Source organism: Dipodomys merriami, unplaced genomic scaffold (genome assembly GCF_024711535.1).
Source record: "Dipodomys merriami isolate MVZ:Mamm:240054 unplaced genomic scaffold, mDipMer1.0.p SCAF_51, whole genome shotgun sequence".
Lineage (NCBI taxonomy): Eukaryota > Metazoa > Chordata > Mammalia > Rodentia > Heteromyidae > Dipodomys > Dipodomys merriami.
The window spans coordinates 9,167,501-9,181,630 of NW_027206080.1; the positions used below are offsets into that span (position 1 = coordinate 9,167,501).

General features: G+C 36.6%; 1 protein-coding gene across 3 annotated transcripts in view; it reads right to left on the reverse strand.

Moving 5' to 3' along the window:
* The window catches only part of Epc1 (enhancer of polycomb homolog 1), a 98,772-nt gene that overhangs the window by 3,698 nt on the left and 80,944 nt on the right, over window positions 1-14,130 (reverse strand). For 2 of the 3 annotated variants that reach the window (XM_069998270.1, XM_069998268.1), the window contains exons 7-13: window positions 12,761-12,937; window positions 12,589-12,678; window positions 12,349-12,497; window positions 11,211-11,563; window positions 1,411-1,529; window positions 1,262-1,330; window positions 179-320 (exon numbers count right to left, since the gene is read on the reverse strand). In XM_069998270.1, the coding sequence (XP_069854371.1) occupies window positions 179-320; window positions 1,262-1,330; window positions 1,411-1,529; window positions 11,211-11,563; window positions 12,349-12,497; window positions 12,589-12,678; window positions 12,761-12,937 (1,099 nt within the window). The remainder of the gene's footprint in view (window positions 1-178; window positions 321-1,261; window positions 1,331-1,410; window positions 1,530-11,210; window positions 11,564-12,348; window positions 12,498-12,588; window positions 12,679-12,760; window positions 12,938-14,130) is intronic. The other variant, XM_069998269.1, reaches the window with a different exon arrangement.

Sequence of the window (14,130 nt, forward strand, 5' to 3'; positions counted from 1 at the left end):
CTGGCTTCTTTGGTAATTAACTGGAGATCTGAGTCTCACAGACTTTCTCACCTGGTGGGCTTTAGAACCATGATCCTCAGATCTCAGCTAAAATAGCTAGGATTACAGGCATGAGCCACCAGTGCCTGGTTTATAATCTAGTTTGATTATATACAAATGGACTTGTCTTTCTGCTTACCTGAGGCTGGAAGGACACCATTCACTCCAATCCCAAGTACCACATCATCCTTCATCTTGAATCCCATCAGCTGTTCTGATGTCATCAAAGCAGAAGCAGCAAATTGAGCACTAGCGGAATCCAAAGTCTTAGAAACAAAACCCTAAAAAGAAAATACAAATAAAACCTAATCAGTATCAATTAGTCTCAAATTCATATTAAAGCAAAATCAGTTAGAATATAAATGAACATGGCAAACCACTGAAATCTCATTTCTTTCGACAGGCATAACCTGGAGGAATGTAACTAACTAACCCAAAGGTTCTGAATTTTGATCTTCATAAACTGTATAGCCTGGCGCTGGTGGCTCACACCTGTAATCCTAGCTACTCAGGAGGCTGAGATCTAAGGATTGCAGTTCAAAGCCAGCCCAGGCAGGAAAGTCTGAGAGAGTCTTATCTCCAATTAATCACCAGAAAACCAGAAGTGGCTCTGTGGCTCAAGTGGTACAGTGTTCACTTTGAGCTGAAGAGCTCAGGGACAGCACCCAGGCCTCCGAGTTCAAGCCCCACCACCAACCAAAAAAAAAAAAAATTGTACAAATCAATTCCCCAAATAAGCCCTTTAGAATGTGTATACAACACACCTCCAAGACAAAAAGTTAGACAAGGAATATGCTAGTAAAACATTTCAGTGATTTGCAGATACATATAATGAATCAATATGGAAACATCTTCCCTTGTACCCCATCACTCAATAACATTATAGTTTAACATAAACATTGAGAGTCCCCTTGAGTTTTTAAAAATGTTCCCTTCAAGAGATACAAATCTCATCCTTCAAACTCAAAATGCATCTACATCGCTAATATTGATCATGCTTTAGTTTTAAGAGTGATCTCTTTCAAGAGTAAAACAGCTTATTAAATTAAAAAAAAAAAAAAAACAAAGTAGACCGTTTAAGATAATGAACTGCATGGGGCTGTATACCAAGGAGTTACATCAACAGACTACAGGTCAGACTTGAAGCAGTGTCTCCATTTCAGTTAACTATACTTTTTTACTTTTAAAAATAAGGAGCAGAGGCAACAGCTTCCATACTCACCTGCAATGTTCTTTCTAAACCCTGTATATTCAGGCGATAGCCACTTTTCTGCTGGTTAGATGCAAGGTTCTATGACAACAGTTGGTAATTAGAGATGAACTCTGGTGGGAAACAATGAGGGATAATCATAAGACAGACAAATCCCTCACCTGTGAAGTGTTGGTGGAGGAATTACTATTTGCTTGCTGTTGCTGAATTTGTGCAAGCTGCTGTTTCTGCATTAGTGCCAGTTGCTGTTGATGTTGCTGGTATTGTTCGGCTGTAAATGCTGAACATAAAATGAGGAAACATTTTATAAAACCACACAGATAGCACATGTACCTTATAACACTAAAACACATCAACATTCATCCCCCCTCCACCCTGGGTACAAAATTAAAGCATTTGATAAACGCTCATGATCATGCTAAAAGATGGCTTCCAAATGAAAACTTCAGTATTTTTGTTATATTTAACAAGAGTGATTTGAATTTAAAGAAAAAGAACATTAGCCAAGTGCTGGTGGCTCACGCCTGTAATTCTAGCTACTCAGGAGGCTGAAATCTGAGGATCATGGTTTGAAGCCAGCCTGGGCAAGAAAAGTCTGACAGACTCTTATTTCCAATTAACTGCCAAACAAACAAACAAACAAAAATAAGAGTCAGAAGTGGAGCTATGGTTCAAGTGGAAGAGCACTAGCCTTGAGCGACAAAGCTCATGGACAGCACACAGGCCCTGAGTTCAAGCTCCAGGACTGGCACTAGGAAAAAAAAAAAATTAGCTTCCTGAATTAAACATAGGAAAGAGAACTAACTACTCACTTCCCAAGCTTCAACACCATTGTTTCTATAAAGCTGTGACACTTGTGCTAGATAGTTGTAGGAAATTTACATCAGCTTTTCTTAAAATCCACAGACTTGCAATTCAGTTTTGCACTGAGCTTGAGAACAAATCTGGTAATTGCCATTTGAATTCTATCCATACCACCTTCCCAATGGATTCAGATGGTTCGTAATAGTTCTGTGTACAAATATTAATTTCTACATATGTTTACATTTCAGTCATTAAAGATTTCCTCTAAAGGTAAGGTTGTTGGTTTATTACCTCCCTTTTCCTTTCCTTTTCTTTTATTTTTTAAAAAAGAACTTATCTTTTAAGCTTAACAGGAAGAAAAGAGGCTCCAATTGTTAAGGTTACTTTTCCCCACCCAATTAACCCACCTGGAAAAAATCCAGTCAATAAGAACGGAGTTGTTTATGTTGGTTTACTGTACAGAATGATGTCTGAGGAAAGACACTGTGTTATGCTACTTATGTTTGTCTATGGAGAGCTCAGTTCTAAAAAAAACAAACAAAAAAATGTTCATTTATTACCCCAAAAAAGTGTGTGCAGTTTTTAAAAAGGAAACCTTTTCTCTCTTTTGTGCCAGTTAAAAAAAGGAAAAAAAAAAAAGCACATACATTCACAATACATCTGACTTTAATGGCTTCCTTAAGAAGCTGATGTCTGAGTAAGAATTATTTTAAAATAAAGCAAAACAAAATAAAACAAAAAAGCTATCATGCATCCCTGGGTACCAGGGAAGATATAAATCATGCAACTTTCCTAAAGTTTGATGCTTTTAAAATACTGGCACCTAATTTGTTGTTTAACTTCTAATCATCTAGTTAGAATACCATTTCAACAAGTTTTATAAGTTTCACTTACAACTCATGAAAAATCCCCGAGATACTGTTTCTGTCTGGTGCAATTAGAAAATGACTGGGAACCAAATTCCACCATATTCTGAGTGAGTGGATCAGAAAATCATGAAATAAAAAGAAAGTCTTAGAAGTTATTTCTGCCTGTATAAGTTCTTAGGCTATAAGAGCAAAAACATAACTTGTTGGAAAAATCCTGTTCTTTGTGTGTATGTGTGTGTGTGTCTATTATAAATCTGTTGAGTTGATATCTGTCCTTTGATGGATTCCTTTTCTAACATGTCAATAATCCAGAGACTTGCAATCTACAGGAAAAACTTACTGTATTAGGATAATTTCTGAACACTGACATACAGATAACTATTAACACTAAAATTTCCATGTAATAGAAATGTGTTTGGGCAAAATCTGGAGAAAATTTACAATTAATGCTGCTCTGAAACAATGTCATAATTAACACATTTATCTTTTTTTTTTTTTGGTCAGTTGTGGGGCTTGAACTCTGGGCCTGCACGCTGTCCCTCAGGTCTTCAGCTCAAGGCTAGCGCTCTACCACTTGAGCCACTGTGCCACTTCCAGCTTTCTGAGTGGCTTATTAGAGATGAGTTTCCCAGACTTTCCTGCCCAGGCTGGCTTTGAACCGTGATCTACATATCTCAGCCTCTTGAGTAGCTGGGATTATAGGCGTGAGCCACCCGCACTCAACTTACCACATTTATCTTTAAGTTTAAACAAATCATGAAAAGCAAATATTAAAACTTAAGAATCATTAGTTTATTAGATGTTTTTACCAACACACTTTTAATTTCCTAAGTTTGAGTGTAATGTTGATTCTTGTAGCAGTGAATTTTCTGTTAAAAAGAATGCCTTTGGAAGATCAGGTCATTTCATATGTAGAAAAACAATAATTGGGCATTCAGTAAAGACTTATTTGGAGAGTTCACGTATGTGAGCGGAAGTTATTCTTACAAATTGTTTTGAGCCGATGGCTGGTGGCTCAGGCCTGTAATACTAGCTCCTCAAGAGGCTGAGATCTGAGGACTGCAGTCAAAGCCAGTTCAGGCCAGGAAAGGCTGTGAAACTCTTATCTACAATTAACCACATGAAAACCTTCAATGAAGATGTGGTTCAGTGGTAGAGTAGCTTTGAACAAAAAGCTCAGAGAACAGCGCCCATGCCCCGAGTTCAAGCCCTGCAACTGACCAAAAATATTTTGAATAAAATTCCAAATATTTTTGCCCTATTTAAATTAACATCTTAACCTAATATTCAAGAGTGGTGAATTTATTTCACTGTTAAATTTCCTTGTAATACAGACTTAGAAATAAAAATACAGTTAATATGTATCAGTCACCAAACATTTTATTTAGTCTATTTTTGATACTGCTATGGAATCTATGTATTTTTGCTCGAGTATTACTGGTAAATGACATACAACAAGCAGGATATAGACTGGTAGTGAAGGCTATAAATATCTCTAGTCTATTTAGTCCTCAGATATAATATAACCAACAGACTATCCATAAACAAGTTACTTAATCTGTTAAGACTATCTGATTTAAATGGGAAAGAAGTTAAATTAGATGAGCATTAAAGTCCTTTTGAGCAATGAATTGTTATTATTTTTCTAAAACATAAAATCACAATCTAAACCAGGGACAGTGGCTCATGCCTTTAATCCTAGCTAATCAGGAGGATCATGGTTTGAAGCCAGCCCCGGCAGGAGAATTTGTAAAACTCTTATCTCCAATTAGCCACCAAGCAAAATCAGAGACAGCACCCCAGCCCTGCATTCAAGCCAAGATGAACACACACACACACACACACACACACACACACACACACACACATACACACACACACACACACCCTCAATCTACACACACACACACACACACACACACACACACACACACACACACACACACACACACACACACACACACACACACACACACACACACACACACACCCTCAATCTCCAAGAAGTTGTGTGAATGAATAGGATAAATAGGACTATTACTACAAAAGTTAAGGTAGAAATTTGGGGATGATTCAATCTGAATTTGGTTTTACATTATTATTTATTACAGAAAATCCATGGTACATTATAACTCAAAAGTCTACGTACTAAATGGAAAAGACAAAATGGCCATACCTCCCCCAAATCTCTATGTATTGACATACTGAAGCAGTAAGTTTTTAGCTGTACATCCACTTTCTGCCCAAGTGTGGTAGTCACATTTGTAGTCTCAAAAAGACAAGATGGTTATTACAGTCAGATGACCAAATCTACAATCAGATCCACTTCACAGAATAAAAAAAAAAAAAACTGAATGTCAGAAAGACCCTTGGTGATTTCCTTCTGTAACCTCACATTAGAGATGAAGAAAGTTCTGTCTGAGATCACACAGACATTCAGCAGTGGAAAAAAACCAACAAAACAAAATGAATGAGATTCTGAACTTAAAAAGAAATGGATTTTAGATTTATTACAAGAAATATTCAGCCTGTGCCAGTGGCTCACACCTGTAATCCTAGCTATTGAGGAGGCTTAGATCTGAGGATTGCAGTTTGAAGCTAGCCCCAGTGGAAAAGTCCCTGTGGAAAAAAAAAATTTTTTTTTTGGGTCCGGTTGTGGGGCCTGAACTCTGGGCCTGGGTGCTGTCCCTCAGCTCTTCAGCTCAAGGCTACACTCTACCACTTGAGCCACAGCGCACTTCCGGCTTTTTTCTTTTTGTTTATGTGGTGCTGAGGAATTGAACCCAGGGCCTCAGTCATGCAAGGCAAGTGCTCTACCACTGAGCCACCTTCCCAGGCACTGAAAATTCTTTTATACAATAAACTACCCCCCCAAAAAAAAGTACCACTGGAAGTGGTCCTGTGGCTCAAGTGGCAGAGCACTAGAGCTTGGAGCACAAAGAGCTCAGAGACAACACCCAAGACCCGAGTTGGAGGAGAAATTCACTAGATTCCATCTCCAAAATATCTAGCAAAAAGCCAGACTAGAGGTATGTTTCAAGTAGTAGAGCACTAGCAAAGAAAATGTGAGGCCCCGAGTTTAAACTCTGGCTGGGGGTAGGGGTGGGGATATTTAACAGGGAACTAGGGCTAAGAAAAAAGCATGACAGGACTTTAAGTAACTGAAGAGCAATATGATGCTGAAGAGCAAGCTTATTTACTCAGTATGCTTGAGTATAAACTTGAAACTATAAGCTTAAAGTTAAGGAGGCAGCTTTTGGTTCCAATATATGAATAACATATCTCTAAATCTGAAATAATTTGATCCAGAAAGCTAAATTCCTCCTCATCAGAAATAGTTAAGCATAAGCTAGAAACTACCTTTGTTTTGGTAGCTGCTAATTCTTCTGGAGTATAAAACTGTTCTGGAGTATAGAAATGTTCTGACTATGAATCCACCCCTACAGGGCTATTACAGTGTGGCAGCTCAGCACCTGGGACAGCCTGTGGCTCAGGCTGCTGGCTGTGGGCACACTCTTGCAACTGCAGCTCATCCACAGAAATGCTCAAAGGGAAGGAAGAGGGAAAGAAACTACTTCAAAATTGAGTCAGAGAAGTTGGTATCTGATTACTGAGTTAGCAGAAAGCCCTTAAACTTTAACAAAATACAAAATGAAGTTGAGTGTGGTGGCTCATGCCTGTAATCTTAGCTACTTAGGAGGCTGAGATCTGAGGCTTACTGTTCAAAGAAAAGGCTGTGAGACTCTTATCTCCAATTAACCACAAGTAGAGATGTGGCTCAAATGGTAGAGTGCTTGCCTTGAGCAAAAAAAAAGTTCAGGGACAGTGCAGAGGTCCTTACCCCCACCATGCCCCCCAAAATAGTTACAATGTGAAATGACTCTAGGTAGTTACATAGTTACTTGAATCAATAAGGTTTATAAGGCCTCATCAACCTAGAAACCCAGTCTGAAAACCTATTTCTTGTAGTATTGATGGCACTGTGGGCTGATCTGAACTCATGTGGCCATGAATGACTTGAACAAGGATTAATTATAGTCAAATACTGCTGCTAGCATGACTATTCCTGTATTCACAGCTTGAGAGCTACCAGTGCATTTTACTACAGATACCATTCAGGACTGCTACAAATGCTACGTGATAAATTCACTCTCCTTAGTGAAGAAATCCTCAATTTTGAAACATTGAAATAAAGATTGTGATCTTGAAATTTAATTGTGGTTCAAAGCTAGACAAGGCAGAAATGACTGTGAGACTCTTATCTTTAATAAATTAGAAGAACCAGAGTGAGGGTATGGCTCAAGTAGCAGAGTGCTAACTAGCCTTGAGCAAAAAAAGACAAGCAAGGGGCTGGGAAGGTGGCTCAGTGGTAGAGTGCTTGCCTTGCATGCATGAGGCCCTGGGTTCGATTCCTCAGCACCACATAAGCAGAAAAAGCTAGAAGTGGTGCTGTGGCTCAAGTGGTAAGAGCAGTAGCCTTGAGCTGAAGAGCTGAGGGACAGTGCCCAGGCCCAGAGTTCAGGCACCATGACTGACAAAAAAAAAAAAAAGACAAGCAAAAGCTTCAGGCTCTGAGTTTAACCCTTATATCTGCATACACACAAATTTTAAGACCTAAAGTAAGATACTTTACGCATACTGATGATCTAATCACAAATCTTCTATTCACTTATAAGTCTGTAGCATAGATAGATGATCTTACAAGCTTATGAAATTATTCTTGGAAACTAGGAATTAAAATCCCAAACATATCAGTGTTTTAAAAAATCATTTTGCTTTCTAGTGTTTCTGAATTACATAAGTACACTTATACAACAGACCTTTATAAGTTGGGAGCTAATAGCTCGTGCCTATAGTCCTAGCTACTCAGGAGGCCAAGATCTGAGCATCATGGTTCAAAGCCAGCCCAGGCAGGAAAGTGTCTGAGATTCTTTTCTCCAATAAACTAATCAGAAAAAGCTGGAGGTAGCATTGTGGTTCAAGCCGTAGAGTGCTAGTTAGCCTTGAGTACAAAGAGGCTTAGGGACAGAAGCTAAGCACTGAGTTCAAGCCTCAGAACCAGGAAAAAAAATATATTCCTTCTAATTCCAAAGAAAGACAATAATTCTGTTGTTTGGTACCTTTCCAACTCAAACCCACAAAAAAATGGATACTCAAAGAACAAATTCAAAATCTTCAAAGGTATTATTATAGATTTAAAAATAAACCACAAAAAACTAGAACATGATTTGGAAACTATCCAATAGTTAATCATATATTTGGTAATGGTCATTAAAAATAATCTAACCTAATGTCAGAAATTATAAATATATGTCTTCTCAGTTTTCCAACAATGTTATTCTACTGCTCAGTATGCAAAGCTCTAACTACTCAATGGCATCTGCCTGCAAAGGTTATCCAATCTCAGGATACCATGGTGGTTTCACAACTTTGCAAAATGGTCAAGACTGGGAAGCAGGAGGTAAAAAGGTTTTGGGCAACTCAAACTATTTCTGATATTTTCATGTTGAATTTCTATTTAAAAATGAGAGCAGATAAATAAAACCTCACAGATGATTACTTAGAAAAGGGCATTGTGTCTCTTTAAAATATAAATTTTAATATGTATAATAAATAATCAAGGAATGGCTAATTTATAATCATTGTATTTGACTTAATCAGCAAGGAAATGTATCAATGACTGGCATTTAACACAAATCAGTTATGGTCAAATATTTAGGAAATCTCTTATCTTCAACAATCAACACAAGCAGTATTTCCTATGGTACAAGCACATCAGGGTTCCTTTGGTTGAAGGACCAGATAAAGAAGTTTGTTTTGCATCCTGGGGACCAAGCTGAATCCACAGAATTTATTTTTAAAACTACAATTACAATGATTGAGATGTTTAACCTATGAAAGAAGTGGGAAAGTAGACAGGGACACTGAAAGAATAGTGAAAAGATTCATTTTTCCCATCTAGGTTCACTCTGGAGAACACGTTCTCTCTCAGGAGAACTGCATTCAGAATCTCAAATAATGTAACAGATAAGCTTTCTCTTATCCCCAGCCCAGAGGCCTAGTAGATGAATTAATGTACACTAAATGCACACCTGATATAACTACTGTAATTTATTTACACAGAAAAGCTTTAGGTCTCTAAAATATTCACATTATGAAAGAATCAATAGCATTACCCTATCTTTGTAGTCATCTATTCTCTAGATACAGAAAGTCTAACAAAGTTTAATTAAAAACAAGTACAACAGGGAAAAATACATAAACCCAGACTTTAAAAAAAAGTTACGTAACATCTCAGGAAGGGAAATTATAAAGAAAAATTACAAGACTACTAAAGATTCTTTTTTTTGGGGGGGGGAAGGGGGGAGTTGTGGGGCTTCAACTCTGGGCCTGGGTGCTGTTCCTGAGCTCTTTAGCTCAAGGCTAGTGCTCTACCACTCTGAGCCACAGCTCCACTTCCAATTTTCTGGTAGTTAATTGGAGACAAGAGTCTTAGGAATTTTCCTGTCCAGACTGGCTTTGAACCGCAATCCTCAGATCTCAGCCTGCTGAGTAGCTGGGATTATTTGCATGAACCACCGGCACCTGGTAAGGTGTTTTGTTTTTGTTTTTTATTAAGCTAACTTTTGGTAATGTTCCACATTTAATGATCTTTGGCAAACAAAGGAAGTTTTTCAACTGATACTGATGTATCTTTTAAACAGTAGATCCAAATAATTTACATAAAAGATTGATCATAATAAAATCCTTGATAGCACACACTTTAACTTCTCAATTTTGGAAGATAGAGAAGATGTTAATTGATGGAATATAGCTACTTAAAAAAAAGCTTATTCAAGGAAAGTTACTACAAATTTTCATGTTTAATATCTCTACTTTCACATTGTATATAAGCCTTCATATCGAAAAGTTGTTCATTTTGATTTTTAAGGCTACACAGCAAAGTTCCGTGCTTGTGGCTCTATCTATAATTGTAGCTACTCGGGAGGTTGAGATCTGAAGACTGAGGTTTGTAACCAGATAAATGTGAGAGACTCTTTATCTTTAACCAGTTAAAACAAAAAAGCTGGGACTGGAGTCATGGCTCAAGTGGTAAAGCCCCAGCTGTGATAGAAAAAGCCAATCAAGATCACAACGCACTGAGTCCAAATCCTAGTTCTGGCATTAAAAAAAAAAAAAAACAAAGGACTATACAGCAGAGAGAAACGGGCCTTTGGTGATTTTAAAAAAATTAACATTAATGGAATTATAAAATATGCTTATTTTCTGGTTGATTTCTGAAATGTGATAAGCTTTTCTTATGAACTGAATGGCTTCCATTTCACAGAAGTAATTTTTTCTAATGACCAAGTAAATTAGTTTATGGAGCACTGGAAGCCCTAAAGAACAGTAGCAGTTTTTGTAAGGCCGTAGAGTAGTCATCTTAACAGATAGTTAGAGAAAGAAGACAAATAGCTTTATTCGTAATTCCAAATTCTGAATTTAAATTACTTGAAAAAACTTGTAGTAAAATAATTTCAGTGATGAATTTTTATAATCTTATGTGCCTCTCAATGCAGACTTAAGCTTTAAAATAGAAAGCTAAGATTGTTGGAATATATTAAGTAGAGAACATTTGTATTTTACATACACTTCATAACATAGGCATAATAATAAAGTAGATATAAGAATGTTTCCAAAAATATTTAAATCTTAAAATATTTTTTCTGAAAATTCAGTTTCTCTCACAAGTGATTCTAAATGACTATGTCAGCATATAAGTTATGCATACCTATTGCCTTGCTGGTCTCTTAAGTTTATTTAAACAGACCAGATAAGTATTGAAGCATATTATTCCAAATATAACAGATAATCTTGTGGTTTATCAGCTGCTCCCAGGAAACAAATGTCACACATTAAAAAAAGTAAGTATCAAACTACCTTCCTTTGGAGGTATGTTTAAGTAAATATATATACATATAATAATGGCACCAGGATTACTGAATAGGATTCAAATAAAATAGTATTTTTGTCTATGAATATAAGATTACATACTCAAAAAAAAAAAAGTTGAGCTGGGTGTGTCTGTAACCTCAGTAACTCAGGAAGTGGAGGCAGAAGGATCACAAGTTCAAAGCCAAAACAAGCAAAGTTAGTAAGACCCTATCTAAAAAACAAAAGGGCTTGGGGAGTTCTTCAAATGGTACAGCATTTACCTAACAAGCAGAAGGTTCTAGGTACAATCTTCATATTGCAAATAAAAACAAATGCAACAATTCTATAGAAATGTACATTACACACAAACATACCAAAGTGTGCTGAACCACTGCTACTTTTACTTTGCGTAGAGGTACTGCATGTCTGGGTCCCAGGTTGTGCTGTTCCTGTTCGGTTTATACTCCTATATAACTTTCTACTGGAGAGTTCATCATTGTCACTGTCATGTAGGGATGGTGTCCGAGGCCTAAAATGCCGCCATCTACATGATTTGATATTGACTAGTATCTGACTGAGGTCTTTAGAGCAAGATTTGTCCGAGGTATTTGTTTCTGAGGTATTGGCAAACTGATTGACCGGAGAATGTTGTGGTGAGGAAAGTGTTTCCAAGTCCAGATGGCGAAACATACTGTCATAATCTGAATGAGCTCTGTCCAGTAAAACCCTATGGAAAAGAAGATGTAAAAGGTGTATTTAAATAGCTATATAAAGATTATATCAGAACAATTTTCCTTTCTTTCCCCAACTCCTCAAACCTAAAGAAAAGCATAGTAAATATTTTTAAAAGGTATAAATTTTATTACTTCAGCTCTTGGCTCTCAAATTCTGGTGAAGTTTTTTTTTCTTCCTTTTTCATAGTTTCCAACTCCCTATATGAACAACTTCTCACATAATGGCACTTAGAATATGAAAGAGTTCTATCACACAAAGGAAGAACAATCAGATCCTGACACACTTGAGATGTCAAAGGCTGGTTTCTGCATAGAATCTTCTTTTTGAACAGTTAAAACAACCCATTATATTAGTTCTTGGTTTTTTCAATCTTTTCTCCTAGAACTTTTTCTTAATATATATTAATTGGATAAAGAGCTTCATTATGGTTTTTCCATGCATGCTCTTCATAACACAATATAATGTGTGCAAATATAATTTATAGTTTTCTTTATTACCTTTTCTTAGAATCCTATCACTTGATAATTTTTTGAGCTTTTTAGTCTTGGAATGGAAAAGCAAATCCATGTAGGACCCAGTAAAATTATATACTAGTGTGTGAACTACAGTAGTGAAAGAATCAAGTAAAAGATGTAGTACAGTAAGCAAATCAGTTAAGAACACCAAGCACGAACTAATGGCTATTTAGAAAGACTGTTTAGTATTTACTTTAAACTTTAAATTTGATTCCCGTAATGTTGAAACTATATCTTTGCTAATAATTTGGAAAGACTTTACCTTCCACCGCGCCCAACCCGTCTTCGTGCAAATCCAATACACCTTTGGGGTACAGTGAGAGTAGTTAAGCAGTATCGATATCGCACATCCCCTAATCCTCCATCTTTAGGACTAGTCCAAGGCCAGTTGCCAGTTTGGTCTAAGTGAGGCTTTAAAAAAAAAAGGAAACTCAAATTATTTTTGTCAGTCAAAGGCAAATAGTATGTCTTTTGCTACTTACAAAGAAAATCTAAAACTTACAGCATGGTACTGACATCCTGCTTTCCTACGGAAAGCAAAAGACCCATCAGGGTCATTCTCTTCCTCAGCATCAGAAGAGCCAGACAAAACCTTTAAAGAAAGAAAAGGAAATAGGTCAAACATGCACCTTTCTCCATTGCTTTTCTGGATTCACAGACAGTCTTCTGTTTACCTGGGACAGCGGCTCTTCATCTGAACTGGGAAAGTCATACTGATTTAAATCTTTAGCATTAAAGACTGGCAGTGCAGCAGGACTCATCTGTTGGGGAGGAGCAGCAGCAGAAGATGGCAAGATTTTGGGCTTCTTTTCATATTTCCGTTTCGGTCGAATAAGATCACTTTTATCTTGCTGCAACAAAGATATAAATTAATTATTCATTAGAAACCATGTCCTACAAATTTCAGCTTTGGGGAAAAATTTAAAAAGAAGCTTATTGCTATATTCACAAGAGAGCGAGAGACTTTTATTTCTGGCTCATCTGTTACAATCTTTAAGAAGCTGGCCTCTATAAAAGCATGAATATGTCTTACAACCTAAAACACAGCCCTGTAAAGTATTTTGCTTCAATTAAACTAAAAGGACAGATTTAGATTCTGAAGTGCTCTAACTGAAATTAGTATTTACCACTGACTCCTCTCATTCTTCTAGGAAAATTTGAGGGGGAGAGGGGAAAGGAATGTCTAGTCCTTACTCTGAAGCAATAACAAATCAGGATTTAAGAAAAAGATCACTGCCAGCCTTGAGTGAAAAGCCAGGTGAAAGCACAAGACCTTGAGTTCAAGCTGTAATACTGCCACCAAAATAAATAAATAGAGACTTCCAATTGAAAAAAAATAGGAAAAAAAAAATTTTGCATATTGCATATGCATTAAGAACAGATAATTATTAACACTGCCAGAAATAGAACCACACATAATTCTGAGACATAAAAATAAAACAGTAAGGATTTGCTTGCTGAAAAATGAAGCTTTCTGGAATGCTGGACTCAGCAGTTTCAGAGGCTAAGATATGAATTCATTAAATAGTGGAAATACCAAAATAAAATTCAGGTAAAAACTTCAGATGCAAGAGTGATGGAACTGATGAAAGGCATGCATTAGTTACATAACGCTAGGTGATGGCACAGGCAAGAAGGATGAATTTGATGAGTGGGCAATAGGTAGGAAAGATTAAGGACAAAAGTTACATTTTTCAGAGAGAGATAATAGCAAAAACACTAGGTCTTACATAATTTATAAGTTTACATAGTTTGTAGCATTACAATTTTCTGGGAAAAGTCAATTAAGCTATAGAGTATTGATTTATAATTTCTCCACAGTTTTGAATGGTAACCATAGTAAGAACATTACTTGAAAGTTAATACCAATGTCAGCTACATCATCAATTTAAGACAACTCTCTTAACTATGACTTTTCTTCAGTATAATTAAAAAGTTTAACATTATTCAAAAGTTTGGAATAGCCAGGTGCCAATAATGCAGAGTTTTATTAAATGACCCTATCTTAACTTGGAGGAATTTAAAGTGCTCACAGTTTTGGCAC